Raw genomic sequence first — 24249 nt, 5'->3', positions numbered from 1 at the left:
ATTGCATAGATTAATATTCCTATGAGAACTTTCACATTTATGCAAAATATTATAGTCTATGCCCACTGATTCCTGTTTTATAGACTGTGACATAATTAAACAATTTTGGCACGACTTAGCTAATGGTTTATCCTTACGTCAGTCATAAGATTCTTCTTTTCCCAAAATGTTGGGAAAAATATTTATATTTTTGTCCTTAGGCAATGTAATCTCTATTGGCTCAAGGTACTCTACCATAATCTCTTTGAGAAAATCTAAGAGAATTTGGGGATCTTTCACATTTTTACTTACAATTTTTAAAAGTTTTAACAAATGTATAACATGATCGTATTGCGTTTTACACTGTTCTAAAGTAGCTGCACAACATTCACAGTATTGATGGTGCTTGACGGACTTAACTATATTATCAGTCTGATTAAGTTTACAATTATTTTGCATGCACATGCAAACTATATTATTTACTTGCCGTTTTGAAAACATAGCACGGACCTCAGTATTTTCACTGATTTTATTATCAATAACTGGAATTTGCTTTAATGATTTCTTTATCAAACAGTCATCAGAATTATTTGTTCCATAATCAACTGTAGTATCAACTTTCTCCTTACATTTTTGCTTACAATTTCCTACATTAATGAACTTCTTTCTATGTTTAGATTTATTCTTAATAATATTTAACCACTCTAACTTTCTTTTGTTGCTCAATTTCTTTTTGTTTTTATCTTGAACTATCTCTCTTTCATCTTCCTCAGTTAAATCAATAATAATTGGCTTACCCTTTTTTCTTTTTCGTGGTATTGTTTTTTTATGTGTTTCTATTTTATTTGAATTTTTCAGAGAATTACAATGAAGAATGTAGTTGTCGCTTTTACTTTTTTCTTTAAGGTTAACAGCATTGTTCTGAAAAGGATTTATTATATTTATATTGTTAAAATGATATATAGCTTTGTTAAAATATTCTTAAAATATTACCAATTTTTTTGATGAATTGCATGATTCCATTACATTTGCTTCATGAGAGGATTTTATTCTGAAAGAGTTCTTTGAAATTGCTAATGTAGACATATGTTGGTTTAATTTAAAAGCAGAATGATCATTCCTCTTTTCAGTGGTTTCTTTCAGCTTCATTCTTAGTTTAAATGCTAGCAAATATCTACTATACTCAATATCTGTCATAGATTCTGAATTTTTTGATAGATTAGCAAAATATTTCCTGGAAGAAACATTCTTATATGTATTTAACATTATATTGAAATAAAAAATACTCATATTATCACATACATAAACATAGGATCACAAATTTTTATATGCTTCTTATTAACATTCATAATCTTTAGTAGTGTTCTGAAGATGTGCTCTTCTGAATTAACTGTAAATACAAAACATGAATTATTAAAAATACAACAAAAAATTAAATATATTATCTTGTATTATGTACTCACATAAATATATACATATTTTAGTAAAAAGTTCAGTAACTAAATCAGAATTATTTCTAGTTGATGTTTCAAACTTAATATTTACGTAAATTCCCAATAAAATTGACATTTTGCTCAAATAAGAATTCTGATGTTCTGCAGGCTAGAAATATGATAAATATTAATAATTCAGGTAAAGTCTCTCTCTCTCTCTCTCTCTCTCTCTCTCTCTTCCAACATTAATGCTCTCAAAATTTATAACGTACCTTTTTCAGATCATTCCAATAAAAGTGAAAAAATATTAAAGCATTTTCAAAATGTTTACTTAATTTTGTCAAATGACATATTTTTTTAGAGCAAATTTCAAAACTGATTGATACATTTCTAAAATTGTATAATAAAATTTGATTATATCTATCCTTTTTCATGAAAAAAAGAGAGTTATTAATAAAAATTAAGTCTTACTGTGTGTAAACAGACAATAAACATTCTAGAAGTGCAAAATTTTTGGTTCCCACTGATGACATTAGAATTTTCTTAAATTTTTCCAACCAGGGAAAATAAGTTTCTATTGGCCTATCATTGCTTTGACCATCCTCTTTAACTAGATGCTTTGTGTTATATTTTGAATTGTCATACATACAAGTAATCTCCATTTGACTTAAATGATCTAATAAATTTTTGACATGCGTGCCTTCTTTAAAGATACCAAATGTTATATTAATAATCAGTAAAAAAATGTTAAAATATTAGAATTATTTGTATGAACTTTTTATTACCTAAAGGTTTGTCATTTATTGTTGCAGTTATTACATTTTGAGATCTTGTAACATTTTGATCTTGCATTGGCTCAGCCATAATAATGGTTTAAGTCAAATAGAATTAATCCTGTAGCAAAAAAAGGCCTTCTATTAAATTAAATGGTTCATAGAATAAATTATTGAGAAATACTACGTACTTGGAATTAGACAAAACAGTGATGAATTCGCTAGCAAAGAAAAAAATAAATGCCATAGAGCGACTAAATATTACGAGCGGAGTAATAATTGAACTAAAGAATTTGCAATTATAAATAGTTTTAAGGTAAAATCTAAAACTGTTTTGGAAGTGTGGGGGGCACTATCACAATATCGCATTAGACGTTTGAATGAAACAAATCACAGAAACAGCAGAAATAGGATAGGCCACTCTTCACAGTCTTCACTCGCTCTGTTGCCTCATACTATAAGTTTTTCTTGTTTAATCTATTTTATTATCCTAGTCTATTTTTTATATCTATATCGACTTCGATACGACGCTCCTGATTCTTAAAATTTCAAGCCTTATCTATCCAGGTTCAAATCTGTCTGCTCTCTATTCCGTTTTAGAATAAGATTTGGCCACAATTCGCATGCCTTCTGTCAAATCTGTGAGCAGCGAGCTGTCTGGCTACCTGTCGTCTCGTCAATTGTTGTAGTTGTTGAATCACAAATGTTGAAACCGGGAAGCCAGCTCTTGGCTAAATAAAGGAAAAATTCAGAACAGTGAGGCTCAGTAGCCAAATGAAAAACAAAGTGCTTCAGAGTAATCCGTTTTGTAGGAATATTCTGGGAGTGATTAAAATCTGATTTCTCTGATTGAGTTCGGTCGGCTACTTCGGTAGTTCGGCTTCGGTCAACTCCGGTAATGTAGACGATGTAGACACGAATGATATCCGAAACATCCGAAACGCCGTGATAACAGCAAAATGGAAATGCGGATCGACCGTGACAAGGAGAGAAATATTCCAGTAGCGAATGATGAACGTGGTGTACCTGTACCCCTACAGTATTTCCATAAGTAACATTAAAATTATTCGAACTTTATAAAAGTGATAAATGTAAAAAATGAACAATTAATTATTAGAATTTATGCTAGGTTTTTGGTGAAAAATTGAGAACCATCTTTGAGTAGAAACTTATTTTATAAATATAGAAGGACAAGGGAGAACAATATTAATTCTGCATTCCTGAGAAAAACCATTAACTCTGCTGGACGACGACTCGAGTTTAGACTTGGAGCAATAAAGAACTATATAGCAGACAGTAAAAACAGAACAGAATTCAGAAGCCAGAAGCGGCCACACAGCTATAGAACAGCAGAATAGAGGCACAAGCATGGACGGTGTAGGAACGGTGATACTGGGCTAACAGCTCTAGCGGCCGATCACGTATGTGACATGGCGTCCGGGTAGAAAGAAAGTTGACTGTTAAATAAGCGTTAATGTTGTTTTTATGACATTAACCGAGCGAAAAGGGAACATCCGAGGCCGCGAATTTCCCACAGATACCGGCATTGATGGTAATGCATGCGAGGAAACCACAAAGGATCAGCGATGGGTAGGGCATCAACGAGAAATAACCGATCCTGACACAACCAACCTCTACTCTTACACCTCGCCTCTCATCTCTAACGTCCGTCCATCCAACCCACTCGACACCACAGTTACCGCCATTCCTGTCTTATTTTTCTCCATGGATATCACCAATTTTCCCCTCGAAACAATACTTACGATTATTCTCTATATGATTTCAGGTACTTCGAAAAACATCAGGCCCATCCCTATCAGGTAAATATCATCCGAGCAATTGGTGTCGAGGGGTTCGGAGGGGGGTATTTCATCCACGGCACGATTAACATGCATAATTTTACTATGATTTTTCGACGTACATTTTGAAGGAATCCGGATTTCCTAGTTTTTCTCGTGCGGAACAGTCAATGATATCTCACAAGGTTTACCTGATGGAGCGGCCCTCGTTTCAACAAAGCTCCGCAAGTTCTTTTTTTCTCTTTCTCTTTTTCTTCCTTTCTTTTTCTTTTCTTTTATTTATTCCTTTTACTCACCGAAATCATTTAACGAATTTTTCGACAAATGTTGCATTATCCTCTTGTTTACTTCTATTTGACATCAGCTTCAATTGCACTCTTGATTCTCTTTGTACAGTAGATATAAATAATTGGCCAATAACCATATAATGCAATGCTTTACGTAGTTGATTTTGTTCCAGCGCAAGAAAGGCTATGGATGATAGTCTCTGAAGTAGAATAATATTGCTTTTACACATTAATATTATAATTCGTTACCATTTTTTTAGGATTTTGCACATATAGTTTTAGTTTGATTCGTTAATCTTTGACAGCCTATTGTCGTAGTGTGTAATTAACTGTTACAGCACATTTGTCATTCATTTTTTATATATTTTTAAACAATGTCCCTTCAAAATGAATAAATCTGAGCAAGGATTTAAAAGTTCAACTTAAAAAATTTTGTGGTATTTGTTTACTTTAACAAAATTCATCATAATCTTAAAGAGAATGAATACCAAATAAAATAGATTTATGATAAAACATGTTTTTAAATCTTTCAAGAATCAGTTACAAATATAGTTTGAAAGTGATTACTAATATTTTTTGCAGTTATAAGCTTTTTTTTCTTGTAGTGATTGAGCATAGAGTTATGGTAAAGTTGGTATTTTTTCCTATTAAAATGATTATCTTAGTCTAAATAATGCATATAAAAAGTGAGGGGTTCATTTAACAAAGAATCAGTGATTTAATTCCTTAGAAACGTTATTTATGACGTACAAAGATGCATCTGTTCAAAGCTTTTGTAAACATAACCTCACTTTTTCAAAAATCAATAATTCAAACGTTCATTTAGTTTATACACTATAAGCAAGTTAAAAATATTGAAAAGGTAGACTTAAATGTTCAAAAATGACATTTATCAATAATTTTCTGTTTACCATTTACAAGTTTTTCAGCAATTTTGTATAATAGTTTTTTGAACAATGAAATGCCAATTTCTTTAATCAAAACATTTATGCTCTTAGTAGAGCCTATATAAATTCATTACTTTTTGTTAGTTTGTAATAAAGATAATTCTAAATTTCATAAATGATTATATTTGTTACAGAACGCTAAGTATAGCAGTTCAAAGGGAGGGTATTCATCATCAACAACATCCTCAGATAGCCGCTACGAAGGACGTATGCGGGATTCCCCAAATGGCAACTCTTATAGTCCAGCTGGGGGCTTGGGAATGGGCATGGGAGCAGACAGAGATAGTCCAAGAAACTACGTATCCAAGCCCCTGTACAAGAAGGAGAGAGAAAATAGAGACTACAAGCTATCCTCTTCTAGGGACAAGTATTCCGGTGATTTATTTTAGTGTTCTTTGGATTATTAAAAACAATTCTGTTTCAAAATATGTAATTAATGTTCAATGTTAAGAGTTTAGTGTTTTAAACTCTTAATTCTGTTACTATTTAAAGAAATCATTTCTCTATTATAAGTTTTTAATTGTTTTACAACTTTCAGCTATAACATACTTATTTGTATCTATATAGATTGTGCACGATCTCCGAAAGACAAGAGAAGCCGGGAGAGTAGGGATTCTGAACACAGGACCAATCACGATAGGAGCAGTGGAGAGGTGAGATATTGTGAAAATGTATGTAGTCAAATATCAGTGATTCAAATGTAATAAATCATATACTCAGTTAGACTAAAGTTTTTGAGGGCTGTTGAATAGTTGAATTTGAATCCTCTAGTCCTAATTATAATTGATTTATGTAAACAAAATCTGTGTAATTTATATGAGCTCCTTAAATTTGATTATAGATTTTACACCCCATAAAATTGTCATCAAATTCATCAAGAGAATCATCGTCTCAAAGAAAACCAGCACACAATTCTTGTCAGGTTTGTATTTAAAAAGTTTCAATAGACAATCAATTAACAGATTCCCTGAATATTATAGTTCATCGGTTATATAGAAGCTTCTTAATAAGTTTACGAAGTAGGTCTGGATTTCGGCTGACACTTGATACAAGAATACAGACCGAGCATCCTGCTATGAGTTTCTAGAAAGTTTCCTTATTTGCTAAATATTATAAGGATTTACATGTTTCCGGATATTTTAGAGCAATTTGTTTAGGACAAACGTGGTGATGAACGAGGAAGCGGAATGGAGCGAACAGTTAGATTTGGTGACTGGTCGGAACATATGAGCTCGTCAGGAAAGAAGTATTACTATAATTGCAAAACAGAAGTTTCTCAATGGGAGAAGCCACGAGAATGGATAATACGAACGGAAAATCGTCAGCGCCAATCCAATGATTATTCTTCTAGGTCAAGTAAGTGTTTTGAGCTAATTTTGCTTTCTATCTGGCTTAATTAATGAAGGAATGACGGTATTGATTCTAAGCTTCATTGTTAGGTCATGATAAACATTCCAACTCGCGATCAAATAGCAGTAGCAGTATGCGAGATGGTAAATCGTCGCGGCAGTCTGATAAACGAGAGTACTGGAGTGGAAGTAGCAGTAGTAGAGAAGACACGTCTACACGAGAAAGGGAGCGAGAAAAAGAGCGTGAGCGAGAGCGTGAAAGGGAAAGAGAATTGTGTAGAGAGGAAGTTGGAGTGGAGCGTCAGGCCCAAGATATGGACATTTCACCTGGGGACTCTACTCCAACTTCCGAGCCGTTAACTTCTAGTGCTCATGATCCACTGCCGCAAGGCCCAGTTTTATTGGCCACTGGTACGTGTAATTACACGTCAGTCAGAGTTCTGTTATACCAATTTCTAACATTTGACTCCTTTGTTTTCCTTTTCAGCTTTACCTCGTTTAACATCACACCCACCTACAACACCTCAAACACCTGGCAAGCTAGGTTCGCCTACGCAACAACAAGCAAATAGCAACGCACCAGGACCTCCGGTTTCTTTGGCAAACCTGCCAAGACTCTTATCACAAATTACCGGTAATAAAGAACAACCAGACATCACTCCTCAGAAGGCATTGCAAACACTTCAAACTGCTATTTTGCTGTCTCGACAAGTGAGGGGATCAATTTGGATTACTCTATTTTTCAATATTACAATTTTTCATTTATTTTCTTGTTCCTTAGCAGTCGGCCAGCGGGGACCGAAACAACAGTGGAAACGATGTAATGGCTCCATTGAAGGTCGACACGAGTGGTAACGTAACAAGTGAGGGACCACCTACTCCCACACATTCGGAAACGCAGGACTGTATAGACGCACGTAAATGTAAGAATGAAATCGTTTATATAACTGCAGTGTTCATTGAGCATAAAATTTCTTTATCAAATTGTTTCTCTCTTCGTCTTGCAGTGACGAGCCCTAGCGGAGCGAATACCGGAGTACAAGGTTTAAGCTCTATACAAAGTCTTAGCACATTAAATTCTCTTGGGAATTTGAGTAATACGGGAGGTTTACAAGCATTATCCAGAGTGCAGCCTCCATTAACACCATCTCTCACACCATCTCTCGCAAATCATTATCGAGAAGATTTAACGCAACATGTGCGTGCCTTTCCTGCTGATATTCTAGAGAAACAGGTACGTAAATGATAATCGATAATTTATATATTTTTATACTTAGCTAATTAATTGTGTATGTGTGTGTGCCTTATATATTAAATGGCTACCGTTATTCAATAGGCGCAAAAACTTAGTGAAGAAGCGCATACAATGGGCAGTTTACAATGCACAAGAGTATCCGCAGAATTGAAAACTGCACGGTCGATAGTGAGGCTGACAGAAATTCAGGCAACGCTTCAGGAACAAAGGTAAATAACTTACAAAACTGTTTGAAATTTAAAGATACAAAAACCCTTGATAGGCTCTGAACAATATACACTTTTTCCATTTTTTTGGTCAAATTTCAGGATATTATTCCTCCGTCAACAAATTCAAACATTGGAGGAGCTAAAATCCCAAAATTCCTTCATGTCTGATGATTCTTAGTGTAAGAAACTTTATAAAATAATTATAATTACAACCTATAATTAATTCACGCAAAAAATAAAACATAATTATTAATATTCTCATTAATATTGAATAATTAAGATTGTACCTAAATTATAATATCATGATAGAAGTGATATAAAATAGTAAATGATCATGGGCTGCCCAGAGAGAGCCGGCTGTTTCATTATCAGCCAACAGTCTTATTATTAATAATTAGTAAATTTGCCTCTCTGGGAAGCACAGAAGGCCTATCCAACATACACACCACTAAGCAAATAGAAAATCCATAAACTCTATCAGTTAATTGCAGACTACTGAATTGTATAACTAAATTGTCCACAAAGTCTTGTATTACCTATGTTATACGTGTCAATGTTTCATATCCCATGATTAAGCGGCATTTTAACTAGTTGAGACCTTTTTGTTGTAAATCTCGGAATAAAAGTCGTGCCACAAGCTTTAATTTAGTTTTTTAACCTTCACGATCACTTTACCCAATGTCCCCCGCTTTTTTGCAATAGCGAGTTAAATGTCTAACGTAAAGTAACCATGTTTAGAGCAGAAAAAAATAATTAAAATAATCTAGTGCCTGAGGAGTAATAATGTTTCCACTAGATTCCTTATAAATAACTGTATATTATAAATGTACGTATATCACATATAATGCTTGTAAACTTATTTGTTGGCTAGGTCTCTTTGATCCATATCTTTTTGTTATTTAAATAAGTATTCCTATGTTCAGATTAATTGTACAGAATGTCACGCTGTAAAAAACTGCCAAATATATAATTGACTGCAAAATTGAGATATCCTTTTTTCAGTTATTGAGATGAAAATTGATAAGATTTCATTTGAAAACTGTAGTTAACATTTATTGAGCCGATAGCTTTTAATACAATGTTGCGATGATAATATGTCAAACGCTTAAACTGTAGTCGAATCCTTTTTCTCAATGATCTCGTTCGATAAATGGAAGAAGTGCTATTCTCTATACTTTGTTTCGTGTGTTCATGAAAGATGTGCTTGTACATATTACTAAAAAACCTTTAATTAAAAAAATTTCTCCAGTTACACTGTATTTTACGAAATTACATTTCAGAGGGATTAAAAACCAAAAACGCAGTACAATAAGTCACAATAAGAAATTCTTATTTTAAATATATTTCTTTAAGGAACTGTCAGGAGTGAGCGTGTTGCTACTTACAGAAATAAAAGAATAATAAATGGATAAAACTTAATAAAGATTTTTTGTTTTGCATTAACGGGATCCCTCACGCGAGCTTTACCGACAGTACAAGTCAATAAACAATTCGTTTAATAAAATTCAAATGCGAGGCAAATTGAACAATCGTGCCTTTGTAGGACAATGTGCCAGTCCTAACGAGTCAAACGAACTTAAAATCACTCAAATTAGTTGAAAAATAACGCTGTACCATTGTGCCGCGTTTTTGAAGAGAGGTTACTTTTGGTCATTTCCACTTCAAGAACGCGGGACAGTGGTACAGCGTTATTCTTCATCCGATTTGAGTTTTTTTAAGCTCGATTGACTCGTTAGAATTGGCACCTTGTCATAAAGAAGCCCGTTTTTGCAATTTACTTCGCATTTAACTTTTGTTAAACGAATTGTTTATTAACTTGTACTGTCGGTAAAGCACGCGTGAGGGATCCCGTTAAGGGTTGCGTTTGTTTCGAATTTTACATCGCAATTAGGAGTATGATCCAAAGTATTTTAACATGATACTGCATATTCTTTAATTTATTTAAAATGTACATTAGAAAATAGTAAAATGAGTTAACGGAGTAATCCATGATATACAGTATGCAATAGTGTTATTAAAAATACTTTGCTTCAAATCTCCCACTGTTAAATGCCATTTTTATCGTTACTAATTCTCTATCTATAAAACGAAGCATTAAACCGAAATTAATCAACATATCTCGTCTTTCGGGAATAGTATTTTTCGGATATCCTAATATTGTATAATATAATATTATTAAGGATACAGAGGCTAGTATTAAGAATTATAATGGTAATAATGTTAATGTGGATGTATATTATCACGGTGTTTCTCAACACAAGCTCATCATAGTCTTAATGGGCCTACACCATTCTTCGTGATGTGATCTTCCGCGCATTATCCACATATTATTAAGGCTGTCATCTTTATTCGATAAACCATACGCGATAAAACCAAGGAATGTATAAAAAACGTACCTTCGTTCTCCGACAAGTTATTAATATTTCTAATAGGGTTCGCAATTAAATGCGGAATTGTCTCTATAGGGTTTCTTCTGTTCCATTAAAAAAAAAGAAGCCAACTGGTAATTACACAAGTTTTGCTAATAATTCTAGTGATTAATTGCAGTAAAAATAAAACTGTTTTTAATGAATAGTAAGCGTATTTTGTGTATTTGATTTGTGCGAATAAAGATGGATGTTTTGATCTTGCACAAAACGTGTATATCGATTTATATTTTTGTTTTCTTCTAAAATTCATCGGTTGAGAAACACCGAATCATTTGTATATTAATACTTAACATTACACCATGTCATGAGAATGTTATGTCATTCCCATAGCACCTGAAGCATACGGTGAACATTCTCTCATATACAATATATTTATTAAATACGGTCAGCCATTGGATTTATTTCATAACAAACTCTCTCGTTTATGAACAGTGGATCAGTGCTCAATACACCCTTGATAGAATCATTAGACGTCCATGTTAATTCAATACAGTACATAATTTAATGGACTAAGTTTACAATAAGGCCTCGGATCATTTGCTGCACTATTGTTTGATCGTTTCATTTTTTTTTTCTTTCTTTTCTTTAGTTCATTACTCCGTTTCGATGTTTGTATAAACATATTGCAATGGAGAGTACAAAGTGCTACAAAACAATTCCAATACGTTTCATTTTACAGTTGTTGACGCTCTACATCATGCACTCATTATGTTTTTTCATTTAAGGCCATATGACAATAGGGAGTGAATACAAAGTTGCCGTCTTTTGGGCAGCGCTTGATATACTGATTAATTTGGAAACATGGCTTTGACAAACGAATGGACGACACAGCCTCGATAGAGAATGTTCACAGTGCAAGAGACAGTAGCGTAGATATAGCTCAGCGCAACCTCACTTTACCCATAAATTGAAATTTTTTTTAAGTGTAGCTATTTTGTAAAAAATTTAACGTCTTCTAGATATAATAAAAAAACTAAATTTAAGGTAATTCTCCGTAGATACGCCAAGCCAGTGTTGATTATATTATATCCTAATAAATTAATTCATACTGTACAAATGAATTCTCTTACCGTTTATTTAATCGTTATATAAAAACTATGTCATCTTACCAGCAATATTACTTCTCCACCATAAGCCCCCATCGAAAAATCTCTTTTTTACGAAGAATATCTTAAGAAACACAATCTTTAAATGTATTCTTTATACTGTATTTAATGATAATAATTAGTAACGAATCTTAACTTAAAAAGACCTAACATTTACATGTAAATATTATACAACAAGGTAGAGAGAGTAACAATATACAACAGACTGTTCGTGTTTGTACCTATATGCACTTTCTATGGCAGAATGTGGGTTATGTGCCGAGTTATTCTTGGCCACTGTCAAATTTTAAGCCAACGTTATTTACATAACATAACTAGTCTATTCTTAAATAAGGCGTGCATGATTGAATAATAATGAATTTGTTAATCATTAATTCGCACGTTAACTTTCTATTTGCCGCCTTTTCAGGGACTTCTAAAAACGTATTCAGAAACTCTGCTTTAAAGTGCAAATTTTGTCTTACCAACTAAACTTGCATAAAGCAATATCACTTGAAGAATTGCACTTGTCACGAAAAAAGTGTTTATCCATTTAATTATCTGATCTGAACTAAATGTTTTGTTAAAACCTAAATTGGTGTATAAAATATGTGTGCTGAGAATAGTGTGGAAAGAGGTATTATTAACAAAAATATATTAATGTATAGCTGTTACAAAGAGAATGAGCAATACATCGGAATAAAAAAAAAATATATATATTTATAGGCTGCGCCTCTAAGCTATAAATGCTTCTAGATTCGTGCTTCAAACGTTTTAAAGATTTAGCAAAAGATTTACACGAAATGGCAGAAAATCCTGATTTATCATTTTTATTTAATTAGGAAAAGAGCCACCATTTAGAAGTCCCCATAATAATTTATGTTCATCAAACTTACTTTTCTCAAACCTTTCTCACTCATTCTAGGGTAAAACACGCAATGCTATTATTAATATTTAATCCTAGCAAAATGGCATTCAGTATATTCTTATAAGATTATTTCATTGGATATATAAAAAAAATATACAATTTCGACTACTCAATGAGAACGTTCGGTAATCGTCAATTTGTACTATCCGAATGCCATTTTAGTGTATATTACACTTTAAAGGACTAGTGCTACAAAGGTTGTAGGACTGCCCATGAAACTCTAATTAAAATATAATGTTACTTATTTTGTCGATCTACTGTCTACGTAGGCATTTCACACTCGCTTTATACTTAATAAGGAAGAAATTTGTTTTTCGGACATTCAGATGCTTTTCATTTATGAAGATCTTTCTAAATAAAAGTAGAAAGAAATACTCTGAGTATATAATAAACATTATATCGAAGGAATGGAATATTTTCTAAAATCACGATTAATATAAAATAAATCATAGTGTATTTATAACGTATTTAAACAATTTAATTCATATGTTTTTATTAAATTGCGAGATGTGAATGACCTATACTCACCTGTGGGATGTCGCTTTCCCATTCTCCCCAATTGTGTAATATGCTGCAGTGCTTAATTAGGTTTCTCCAACGAGATGCTTTGCTCGCTCCCCCGTTTCAGCAATCTGTTTGCTATGTCACATTGGTACACAGATATTTTACTATGGGCAAGGTCTTGGTAACGCAAAGGCATTACAACGCGTCTTACTGGTAAAACTGGCTTCATGCCAATTTTTGAAGAAACGTCCGTTATTATTGTATAATTTAAATAATTTATAATTTACAGTTCCTTTGTAGAACACAAGCGGCCGTACGCAAGCATGTCTCGTCAGCACATTTCTATATTACACGTATGCTTGGTATACCATCATCACAGATTACTGTGATCAGAGAATGTATGATAGTTGCTTTATACCATACTACTTAACCTGTATAACATACATACAGAAATACCCAGAAACACACAGATACATTAACAGATGCATTCCAGCATCTCCGGCATTATCATACAACTAATGTTGTGCGTCTCGTTGTCTTCTCCTTACAGCTTTTTTGATTACCCGAGGATTGCCACTAAAAATTAAAAATCAGTAATATTAAGTTTCAGCGTACAAGATTGTACGAAGTTTTACCGTATACAAACCTAAAGGTAGGTGGTGCATTGCCAGCAGTGAAATTGTAAACAGGTGCTGCGTTTGGATCAAACGTTACTGTCGATCCGGAGTTGGGAGCATTAAAATTGAAACCACTGGATGGTGGAGGATTTTGTGGCTTTTTATATGATTAGAAAGAAATTACATTAATCGTTAGATCACAGAGCTAGTAGTTACAAAATATTAATGCTTACCGCTCCTCCAAAGTTAAAGCCTCCTGATGGTGCTACTTGTGTTGAACCAGGAGCAGGTCCTGTTGCCGTTGATGATCCAAAATTGAACACGGCATTCGAAGTAGGAGCAGCTGCAAATGACGAAGAAGGCTGCTGAGCACTATTCGGTGCTGCCCCAAAGAATGGTGTCGTGGCTGCTGCAGGCTGTCCAAAAGATGGAGCTTCGGGTTTTGGTGCATTAAACCTAAATCCTGTTGTGGTACTCGGTGCATGAGCATTAAAAGCTGTACTACCAAATACACTGTTGGTCTGCGAAGGTGCCGGCGGTTGATTATTACTGCCAAAGCTAAATAATTTCTGATTCGTGGCAGGTGGATTGGTATTTGCAGTTGGGAAGTTGAAGTTAGCCGTTGGTGTAGGTGTAGGCGCTGGCGTCTGGCTAGATGAGGCTCCAAAGGCGAACAAACCAGAGCTTGTAGGATTGCTCTCGCATGGCTTCGTCGTTGAAAAGAGATTAGTCGCGGGTGTTGAGCTTCCAAACGTAGGGGTTGGATTGCTTGCAAAACCTGGTGTTGAACCAAAGAGCGGCCGTGAAGTAGGTTGTGCACCAAAGCTTGGTGTCGGTGACTGAGATGTCGGAGCATTAAACAACGAAGCTTTCTCAGTATTACCTAATCCTTCAGCTTTCGCTTCCGGTATACCAAAGGTTGGGGGTTTCGCAGCCTTAAAGAGAGGCTGGAAGAATCCCGGTGAATTAGATGATCCTCCGAATCCTGATGCAGGCTTCTTCGCTGTAGGTTCGTCGTGAGTCTCGTTGGTTTTATTTGTCCCAAATGAGAATAAAGGTGCAGTGCTCGTTGACTGAGGTACTTGTGCAAAAGGCGTTGGAACTGTTGTTTGTGGAACAGTCGTTTTTTGTTCAGAAAATGTAAAGCTAGATTGGTTAAAAGCTGGAAGACTAGTTGTTGCAATATTTGTCGTGCTGTTAGAGATATTATTTGACGCTGTTGTTGTCGTTGCAATAAAAGAGAAAGCAGGAAGTGGCTTTATTTCCGGTGCCGTAGTGGTTTTCGGTGTCTCAATTTGGGATAGATTTGTATTTACAGGTGTATCTGGCTTGGGTGCAACAATTTTATTTTCTATTTTCGAAATTTCCCCTGCAGTATTTCCAAAGAGTCCTTTCAAAGTCTCAGAGTTTCCTGTCGTTGACTGACTTGTCTCCGTTTTCTGCGAGCCAAAAGTAAACACTGGTTGTGGTTGAGATATGTTTATTGCAGAGCTCTGTTGAGTAGTTGGATTTGATTCTTTTTGTTGCGGTATACCAAACGTGAAAGCTGGACCTGCCTTATTCTCCGTTTCACTAATTTTTTTCTCCGTTGTACTCTCCACGGTATTTTTTGTATTGACGCTGAATATAGCGGCGTCTGTATCTACTTTTGTCTCTGCCGGTGAAGTTGCAGGTTTCGAATCTTTCGGAATTCCGAAGGTAAAACCTTCCATTACAGCAGTCTGTTTCTCACCAAATTTAAAACCATTTGCACACGGTATAGTGTCAGTAGTTGTTTTGGTATCAGCTTTATCAATACCAAATTTAAACTCACCTGCATTCGCAGGCATACCAAAATTGAATTGAAGAGAACTAACATTAGATTTTTGTGAAGTTTCAGATTCGGAAGTTTTACTTGGTTGCTGCTTGCTTCCAGGTTTTGATGTATTGCAGCATACACATTCAACAATAGAGTCCGCATTTCTTACCATACACGACGGACACTCCCAGGTAGGTTTGCTTGGTTTAAATTGGTCTGCAAGACTTGGCGCATTTTTAGTTAAGGATGACTCGGTAGTTATATCAATTGTCTTAGCTACATCTGTTTCAGTAGTGATATTGGTGGTGGTGGTTTTCTTGGAAATGGTCTTTGTTAAGGTTGGTTTAGAAGCGTTACAACACGGGCAAGTAATGACAGTCTCTGAGTTTCGCAACATACAACCAGGGCACTCCCATGAACCTTCCATAGGTTTGAATTTAGCCATAAGATCATTGTTGGCAGGAACATCCTTCGACGATAGTGGGCTTGAAGGTTGTATCGTCAATCTTTGAGATGGCTTTGGTGCCTCGCAAACGCAACATTTTGTATTACTTACTTCATTTCTAACCCAACATGAATTACACTCCCACTGATTTTTGGCTATTTTAAATTGAGACCCAAAGTTATCGTTGACCGCAGGTTTGGACGGGATTTCGGAATTCAGTGACATTGATAATGACTTGGAATCTCTATCTGCTTTGTCCTTTGCTATTTTACACGCAACACAATGAGTTTCAGTATTATTGTTCTTGATTAAACATTCACTGCACTCCCAAGAATCGGATTTATTAATGTCCGATACTGAATCAAATATCATAATATCAGAAGATTTCTTATCTGTGATAGATGATGTTCCGAAGATATTTGAATTTGATTCTGTTTTGCTGATATTATCAACCCGTACGTCTATAACACTTCCCAATTTCAGATCTTTAGCAGTATTCATTAGAATCGTTGGTGAATCCTTGCTAATTACTTTTTCTTTTGGTCTGGGTGCCGTAGACGATTCTGACCAAATGAAGTTTGGCATTGATGTTGGTGTAGAGCTGCTAATTGTGGATGTGTTAGATTTCATATTCGTCATATTTGATAATTCGTCACTTTCAGTTGATTTACTTAGACTCTCCCTATCCTTCGCACTGATTGGTATACTAAACGTGAAATTGTTAATAGATTTCAGATTTTTCGTGGACTCCGTTACCTTAATTGGATTGGCAAACTTGAAAGTATCTTCTTTGTTTAAACAATTTTTTTTCACTATGTACTGAGGTAGTGCAATATCGAAATTTGGTAACGTAGTCACAGGTAGAGGTACATTTGGTAAGTTAACTGGTTCTATCGATTCTTCTTCCTCTATTTTTTTCTTTCCTGTCGCTTTCCGCTTAGCTTTGCCTAGCTTTGTGCTATCGTTGTCTTCTGACCTAAAAAGAAAGATAACGAGATAAACTTTATTCAATTCTTATAACGTATCATTATTAGAAGGGAATAAATTAGATACCTTAAACGATATTCTTGAGGAGGCGGTGGCGCAGTATTACGCTCCGACACAATTCTTCTCGCTACAGCTGTAGAATCTTGTAATCTTTGTCGTCTTCTAAGTTTTAACATATCCGGTACAGTTGGTACATTAAGTGCTCTAGTTAAATGTCGCAGTCCAACTTTAGGCGTTGATGCATTTTCTTCATCTCGCGGTCTTTTTTTATTCAATACAGGTGAATCGAAGCTAGTGTCTCTAATTGGAATTCTTTTGGCATCTGATATAGGCGAAGAAAAATGTTCCAACGCTTCTAATATTCTCTTAGCAGTTTGACTCATACCAGATGAATCAACTGTCGACGTGTTTGTAGGCTTAACAGTTATACTCGTTCTTTTTGGGACTTTTAATTGATACTGTAATAAAAAAGGCGATAAATATTCTTTGCTGAATTTAAAGTCATACATTAAAAAAAAAAATGTTATTATTACACACCCTGTTTGTATCGCTAAGAAGGGAGCCGCCGCGCTTGTAAAGTCCTGCGGCATTTGCCCCACCAAATGTTGTATTTCCGCTATAAAAAGGAGACGACAAGGGAGAGGAGGATCTTTCAAAAGAATTTGTCAGCATTGAAGCATTGAAGCTCGGTCTACGACTACTTAATGAATCTCTTGAAGTACTACTTAGAAAGAGTGATTTTGGCGATTGTAAGTGATTTGCTAAAAAAAGAAGCATTAAATTATTAACAAATAAAATAATCCACTTATATACATTGATTATAAGTAATTACTTACAAAAATTCAGCTTATTATCTGTAAATCTCTTTCGACTATTAAATGCTGAATTATAACCAGCATTAGAAGGCGTTTCTTGCCTATTTGTTTGTGGAATAAGAGAACTGCAGCCACTAGTGCTTTCGCTTGACTCAGAGTTATCATCCATTCCATTAGCCGCCCCATTATTTTGTGCAGAAACTAATGTGTTCAATTCCGATCTATGCTCGGAAATAGTTCCTACATCATTATGAACTGCAGGCGTGGAAGATATCAAACGTCCAAGACCACTTGGTCCAGCTGTCATAGGTTGCAGAAAATCATCTGTCTGAAAAGAGTTTCATCATTGAAAAACAGCATTTTTCTTGGAAGAGATATTTCACAGAGAATAAGAAATAAAAGTATTACTGTGTCATTGTGAATTGAATAATCATCCTTTGATGTGTCCGGTTTACTATGAAAACTTGGTCTTCTTGGCTGTATCGAAAATGTTCCAGGGGGATGAGTTATATCCATCCTAATACGTGGCCGTTTAAGAGGCGGTGGTTGTTGTGTTTCATCATCAACATCGGTTTCTGATGTGTTAAACCACTTGCTAATCCACGATCGTTGTGGAATAAAGTCTGTTACTTTGGTTGCCACTTTTCTTACAAACGACTATAAGAAAACAAAGTACAGAATTCATTGACAGATGCATATTTGCGTATGTAGAATAAGCAATATAGATATGTCTTGTCAGATAACAAAATAGGATGCAAAGGAATGTATACAAAAAAACTTATCCATTTAAACATCCCCACGTGTGCATATGCACATCCAAACAGATAATAAGTACTGGAATAGGAAATACGTTACTATGTGGAAATTACGAGAGATTGTTCGATTTGACATCGGTGGATGAAGAGCAAAAAGCGTTAAAAATAGTTTGGCGCGCGGTTGGTCGGTAGTGACGCGACAAGCGAAATGTAAAGCAAGCATCATTGCTCACTCGCGATTCGCGTTCTCTCTCGTAACAGCGTATAGTGCCTATAGTGGTCGATCGACGTATAAGACAGCGATGCTGCTTGTCTATACTCCCCTATATTGAATCGCGCGCAATCATTAACATCTTCCCAGAAATGTACGTTTTTCACCTCATAAGGAATTATGCTTCAAGGTTACGACGACATGCAGCATCACTCAGGGCATCGAAGGAAAGCACTGGCAACTGGCAAGGACATAGAGAGAGAGAGAGAGAGAGAGAGAGAGAGAGAGAGAGAGAGAGAGGGAGAGAGAGAGTGTGCGACTAACACGAGAATCGCGGGTATGCAAGAGAAAGATTGAGGTTATTGGTCACACTCACATAATAATGGCTTTGAGGAGGTCTCGTGGGATGAGGTCGGTGGCAAAAGGTAAGCAGGAAAGGCATGTTTTTTAGATCTGTCGACTCCTGGTGCAGGTTATTCGGTCGATTCATGGTAGGCAGGGGGGAATAGCGGGAGGTGGATGAGGAGAAGGCAGACTTTGGAGGCAATCCCAGGGGATTTCGGGCGACTCGTGCCAAAGTACTCACGTTGTTCGCATCATAGGGCTTCGTGTTGTGCGACGACTGCCGTCTCCCGGCTAGATCGTTGCTCCCCTTAGCCATGGTCGACGCCGATAGCTCGTTACAGATCCACCACGCTAATAAGCGGTTCCACCAAAGATCTGTCCTCAGGAATACGCGCTCCACTAAGCTTGCCCACGTGACTCCTAGATCTGTCCGAGAGAGACGCTACGCGACGACTATGCTAACTTTCTTTTTTATCAACCCCCCACCCCTTTCTTCATCGCTCTGACGTACCGACCGTCACTGCGTTTCCTTCTAAAATCGATAGATGACGCTCATAGCGCGCTTCCGGTTTCAAAATTCAAATTTCCAGTCTACACCTCCTGCACCTGCCATTAAATTGACTGCTATTAAATTAAAACGTTTTGTACTTGTACAGCAAATATCAGCAAGATTTATTCTTTATTTCAGGAAGTTCCCAAGTACTGTGAAATACTTTAATGATAGATTAAGAAAAATTACTCATTCCAATAAAGAGAAATGGTAAATTGACCGTTATTGTTCTTCCGTATTGTCATTGTGGTTTCTGTTGGAGGCTATGATACCAAAGGGTCTGGTTAAAGACGGTGAAAGCAAAAGCGGAAATACCGACGATAAGGCTATTGAACAAGACAATTCTGGGAGACATGACATTTTTGTCATAACATCCAATCGTTTCGACGTTGATCCTATCTTAATGAATAATAGCACATTTTCCTTCTAGGAGTTTCCTGGTTTTAAGAAGAAACGTATGTGTAATCAATGGCTTTCTTTCGTTGTTTCGATGATCGTGAGAAAAATAGAAATCAAAAGAGGATTGATATAAACCGAGATGCAAGAATGGCAGAATGAATTTCTACGCATCCACCTCGTACGCTTGGCAGAAAAGAAAACTTTCACAATGGGCTACATTCCTCAGTATATTATCCCGTTTCAATCGATTTGCCTGACTATCGACTAATTTAACACGGTGAAACTACCAGTTGTAATAATGCCATCCAGTCGTAAAATTTTTCTCCTTATCTTGAAATCGGCTGACGGTTCCGTTAAAGTCCCCTAGTAATTATACCGTTGTAGCATTCTCATTACCAATTAATCATCGTTCGTTGTCAATAATAATGACACCTTCCGCAAGATATTCCTAAAGGCGACCGTAAAACTGCACTATTTCTATATACTTTTACTAGGCCATATTTGAGAAATTATCCTGGCTAGTTAATTTAATACTTATTACTTTTCATAATTAGACCGAGCCGTTTACATTACTATGCTGTTTTGCGTTGATTTTTGAGCCTATAAAGAAAAAGGTTGACCCAAGCCCTTGATCCAAGCAGGTCAGGAAACTATCATACAGTATTTTTCCAACTCACTCTCATAAATTCTTTAGAAAACGCTAAACCTTCGTTTCGATATCTATCATGAATAGAGTTCAGCTATGACACGACTGGTCTCTGGGAAAAAAGCTAAGCTAGTTTTTTGTGTTGCTACCAGTGAGGCGTGAAAAATCGGAGATTCCTTGGAAGATATGAGAAACCTGGAAAAACTAGAATGGACTAGGAGGTCAGGTATAACAAGGTCCAGTCGCGCAGTGACACTATATTTATATGTTAACTTGACAATTCTAGCCCGGAGAAAGCCATGCAAATCTTTACGAATGATTCACGTAACGTTTCTTGGCTGTTCCTAAAAACGATGTGAATAAGAACGTTCTCAAAAGAAAAAAAAAACAACTCTGATTCATCAACCACTTCATTTTTGAACTTTTACCAATCCTCCGAGTCACTTTCGGCTTCTATTCGCGATTAAATCCCCGACAATTAGGTTGTATTCTAATAAGAGGGATTCTTCTATCTTTAAACAATAACAAAAAATTCCAGATCAAACCAGCACAATTTATTTTAAAAAAAACATTAATATTTCAGTTTTTTCTCTATTTGATTATTAGCCATCTTACTTTCAAATATCTTTTTTTATAATGCCATTCTCGTTTTTACGAAAAATGTAAAATTTTATTGGTAAAAATATTTGATTATTATAATTGTATCACACATAGGTAGGATAATAATAATGTAATTAGAGTTTTAATTAGTATTTGATATGCACTTAAATCGTGCTTTTTGCAACCTTTTAATTTAATTGTTGCAATTTTTATAATTAATTATTTATATTGTAACGACATGGTTTGTACCTTTGAATATTGTTAATTTCTCTTTAATCAAATAAATATTTTAATTGACTGAAGAGATTTAAATTTTGATGTAACACTTTTAAAGACGAATTTTCGACGCGTGCAGAAAATACTTGAAATAGCGTAAGTAATTGTTTAAAATGAATTACAGTAACTTAAAAAATGTCCGGAGGTACAAGAGTCTTCCCTATAGCAAGAATTTGTTCAGCAATTTGCTCAATCGCGAGTCACACATTGCGATATAAATTATTTTAATATATATATATATATATACGGGAATGTGAAAGAAGCATCGATTAAGCTATGAAAATATTATCTTCATCCGCGTGAAGATCAAATACGAATATTGCTCGGATTATACTACGCAATAAATTTAAATCGTTCCTCGAAGACCCTTTATGCAATTTTGCAAGGAAGATTGAAGAATTTCAATAAGGAATTCACCGTTCGATTCCTGAGACAGTTTAAAGTGAAGCATGAATTTCGTTGGGAATAAAATTACGTAATAACCGGTCAAAACAGTTACATAAATTGGATTTTTGTTTTGTTTTGGCAAGATGAGAGAAATCATTTGTGCCCGTGTTATTTGCCGGCAATTGAAACTGGGCACACTAACGGTTCTCCATCTGTTGCTTCGCTAGACTGCCGCACGGACTGCGCTACGTGCAAAGATAATGTAGTAAACTCTTTCCGCTTTGGCGATGCAACCTTAAACGCGCATCAAGAAGAATCATTGAATATCCATAAAAAAAAAAAAAGTTGTTCGAAATAGCAGGTAAATCGTCGTTTCATTAGAACGACGAAAGAATCGTGGGAGAATAATGGATAATTGCAGCCATTGCTGTGCAGTAAAAATAGAGGAATGTATTCCACGAATGGCGAAAGTGTTTTTGCGTTCACGGTCGCGATTGTCGCGCGGATTTTTTCACACTCCCGACCGACACTGACAATACAGCGACAGACGAGTGACACACGGATGCGGAACGGATTTGAGAGAAATGCCGAACACCGAACGCGAAAACTTTCGGCTCATTCATGATTAACACAGCAATGGCACACGGCTTGGAGGAGTTGCTTTGGTAAAACCGTCAAAAGATATGAGATCATTGGCGGATGTGGACTCGAGAGAAAGTCTATATGTATGCGTGCCGGAAGTCAATATGCAAACCTTGATCAATATCTGTGAAAATTTGTCGAATAGTCGCATTCTTGCATGCCAATAAACTATATAAAAATAATACGGAAAAAAGGCTTTACCAGAGAAGAAAACGAAAGCTTGTCGAAACTTTCGAGTCTTCCGAAATATATTATTTGGAGAGTGCATCGAGGGGAGAATTTCCGCAATTTGAAGTTAGTGAAAGCGGACGAAATGTTCCAATGAGTCGTAATAAGTTTGTATGGCAACATGCTCGTTAACCCGGAGGAGTTGAGGTGCGTCGAGCGATAAGAATAAAAAAAGAGTTTCGAGAATGGAATTATATATATATATATATATAGGCAACCTAGCCCGCGCGTTAACGAGGCAAGAGACGAGAGGAAATTATCGCGAAGCTTGCTCTCGCGTGACAGGTCGAAAGCGAGAATGCGTGCATGGACTCTGGAGAGAAGAAATCATTGGTTATTGCCCTCATCCTCGTGTTTTCGGGTAACAAACACCTGTAATCGTCCCAGTGGCTGCAAAGTCTTCTTTGCAATTGCCAAAGGAAAACACAAACTTCCGAGAGACGTGACACGTTGCGCTGTTGGGTTATGCACACTTTCCAACTATATAACTTAAAATTGCCAAAATTCACATTCGGTCTCTGCGCTAAACGTTGGATTATTTTTACAGAAGAATCAGCCGGCGAGAGGATAACGACGATAAATTTCTTTGAAGCGTTTTAATGAAAAAAGAAACGTGCGATCTAGTTTGAGATATTTTCTTTCCTTTCTCTGACGAAACATTGCAGTTTGCGTTTAATCGAGGTCACCGATGTAGCGTGTGCACGGCACGGGGGGTAGCCCGCGGGAAAGCACCGTGTAAAAATAAAAGGAACAATGTCCGACTCTGAGAATAAGGAACAATGACGCTGCTAAATCCGAGCGTCGTTCTTGCAATTTTAATAATCGTTTCAATTTTATCGCTCTCACCGATTCATTAGCGAGGTACGTTTCTTTCTGCGGTGCTTTAAAGCTCCCTTGACGGCATTGACGCACGAGTTGTGCGTTTTTAATTGGTATGCGAAGGAGAGGAGAGGAGAGGAGGAGGCAGAGAGGCAGATTACCATTATCGATATGGCAAAGCTGCTGGACAGCGCCAACGACTAACGGGGAAACTTAATCTACCGGTGAATTAGACAGTCGATATGGTGGGGTGGGGTGAGGGTCGTTCACCTCAATAACGTTGCAAGGACCGCCCAGAAATTTCAGTCGCGACCAGCGATTTCGAACTTGTCCGAGATCGCGACGAATCGTATAGTGGAATTTTCTTACGAAAGCTATTTACGCGCTTGACTCACAGAAAATTCGCCGCAGGGGAAAGGTCGCTGCACTTTCGAATAGAAGAAAGAGGGGAACCCCCCTGCCACCTACATGGCATGTATGTGTACGAACGATGACGTAGACGTTGATTCACTTGCTTCATTCATTCCTGACATTTTTGCCTTTTTCATATATATATATATATATATACGAATCTCGTATTTCGAGGGGTGGAAAACCACAAGGGAAATTATACGGTAACTCGATTGGAAGGGATTGACAGAAATGTGTACAGCGCTGTGTGAGAAAGATCGCGTGGCTGTGGCTCGTGCGCGCGAAGCTACAGGTAGTTTAATTGTTTATCAATGTTGGTGAATATATTTGTGTGTCAAGCA

General features: G+C 36.0%; 3 protein-coding genes across 8 annotated transcripts; 1 reads left to right on the top strand and 2 right to left on the bottom strand.

Moving 5' to 3' along the window:
• Nucleotides 1-122: 122 nt before the first annotated feature.
• Nucleotides 123-3392, bottom strand: LOC136783861 (uncharacterized). Its single transcript, XM_066744193.1, has 8 exons — nt 2377-3392; nt 2198-2306; nt 1884-2115; nt 1685-1802; nt 1443-1581; nt 1282-1369; nt 973-1213; nt 123-900 (listed from the first exon to the last, which is right to left on the bottom strand). The coding sequence occupies exons 2-8, from the start codon at nt 2274-2276 to the stop codon at nt 139-141; spliced, it is 1659 nt and encodes a 552-aa protein (XP_066600290.1). The 5' UTR covers nt 2277-2306; nt 2377-3392; the 3' UTR covers nt 123-138.
• A 198-nt stretch (nt 3393-3590) lies between these two features.
• Nucleotides 3591-8292, top strand: wcy (WW domain-containing adapter protein with coiled-coil wacky). Of its 5 annotated transcripts, none has more exons than XM_066744187.1 (13): nt 3591-3775; nt 3972-4005; nt 4116-4208; nt 5353-5593; nt 5786-5889; nt 6060-6140; nt 6376-6574; nt 6658-6978; nt 7055-7278; nt 7352-7490; nt 7575-7801; nt 7904-8031; nt 8131-8292. In XM_066744187.1, the coding sequence occupies exons 1-13, from the start codon at nt 3735-3737 to the stop codon at nt 8207-8209; spliced, it is 1911 nt and encodes a 636-aa protein (XP_066600284.1). In that variant the 5' UTR covers nt 3591-3734; the 3' UTR covers nt 8210-8292. The 5 variants fall into 5 exon arrangements, with proteins under 5 accessions (XP_066600284.1, XP_066600283.1, XP_066600287.1 ...); XM_066744186.1 differs by having other exon boundaries at nt 7349-7490; XM_066744190.1 differs by lacking the exon at nt 4116-4208 and having other exon boundaries at nt 5786-5871.
• Nucleotides 8293-9357: 1065 nt separating this feature from the next.
• On the bottom strand, nt 9358-19368 carry Nup153 (Nucleoporin 153kD). 2 transcript variants are annotated; one of them, XM_066744185.1, is made up of 9 exons: nt 19192-19368; nt 18048-18296; nt 17661-17967; nt 17362-17585; nt 16891-17282; nt 14478-16813; nt 13828-14372; nt 13624-13751; nt 9358-13553 (listed from the first exon to the last, which is right to left on the bottom strand). In XM_066744185.1, exons 1-9 carry the CDS (start codon nt 19264-19266, stop codon nt 13493-13495), a joined length of 4317 nt encoding a protein of 1438 aa, XP_066600282.1. In that variant the 5' UTR covers nt 19267-19368; the 3' UTR covers nt 9358-13492. The 2 variants fall into 2 exon arrangements, with proteins under 2 accessions (XP_066600282.1, XP_066600281.1); XM_066744184.1 differs by having other exon boundaries at nt 13828-16813.
• Nucleotides 19369-24249: the final 4881 nt, after the last annotated feature.

The sequence above is a fragment of the Prorops nasuta genome, unplaced genomic scaffold, assembly GCF_024137725.1.
Source record: "Prorops nasuta isolate Cenicafe-Biocafe unplaced genomic scaffold, Cenicafe_Pnas_1.2 PNAS00038, whole genome shotgun sequence".
Taxonomy (NCBI): domain Eukaryota; kingdom Metazoa; phylum Arthropoda; class Insecta; order Hymenoptera; family Bethylidae; genus Prorops; species Prorops nasuta.
This window is presented reverse-complemented; position numbering and strand designations above follow the sequence as displayed.

What these genes read in the sequence shown, in the direction of transcription:
- LOC136783861 (XM_066744193.1), bottom strand. Translation starts at nt 2,276, where the DNA reads ATGGCTGAGCCAATGCAAGATCAAAATGTTACAAGATCTCAAAATGTA. An exon ending in AATAAATGACAAACCTTTAG is followed by an intron (nt 2,116 to 2,197) that starts GTAATAAAAAGT and finishes GTATCTTTAAAG; the next exon opens with AAGGCACGCATGTCAAAAAT. An exon ending in TTATTGTCTGTTTACACACA is followed by an intron (nt 1,803 to 1,883) that starts GTAAGACTTAAT and finishes ATACAATTTTAG; the next exon opens with AAATGTATCAATCAGTTTTG.
- wcy (XM_066744186.1), top strand. Translation starts at nt 3,735, where the DNA reads ATGGTAATGCATGCGAGGAAACCACAAAGGATCAGCGATGG. An exon ending in AGGTGAGATATTGTGAAAAT is followed by an intron (nt 5,890 to 6,059) that starts GTATGTAGTCAA and finishes ATTTGATTATAG; the next exon opens with ATTTTACACCCCATAAAATT. An exon ending in CTGATATTCTAGAGAAACAG is followed by an intron (nt 7,802 to 7,903) that starts GTACGTAAATGA and finishes GTTATTCAATAG; the next exon opens with GCGCAAAAACTTAGTGAAGA.
- Nup153 (XM_066744184.1), bottom strand. Translation starts at nt 19,266, where the DNA reads ATGGCTAAGGGGAGCAACGATCTAGCCGGGAGACGGCAGTCGTCGCAC. An exon ending in AGCCCTATGATGCGAACAAC is followed by an intron (nt 18,297 to 19,191) that starts GTGAGTACTTTG and finishes GTTTTCTTATAG; the next exon opens with TCGTTTGTAAGAAAAGTGGC. An exon ending in TTCTTAGCGATACAAACAGG is followed by an intron (nt 17,283 to 17,361) that starts GTGTGTAATAAT and finishes TTTTTATTACAG; the next exon opens with TATCAATTAAAAGTCCCAAA.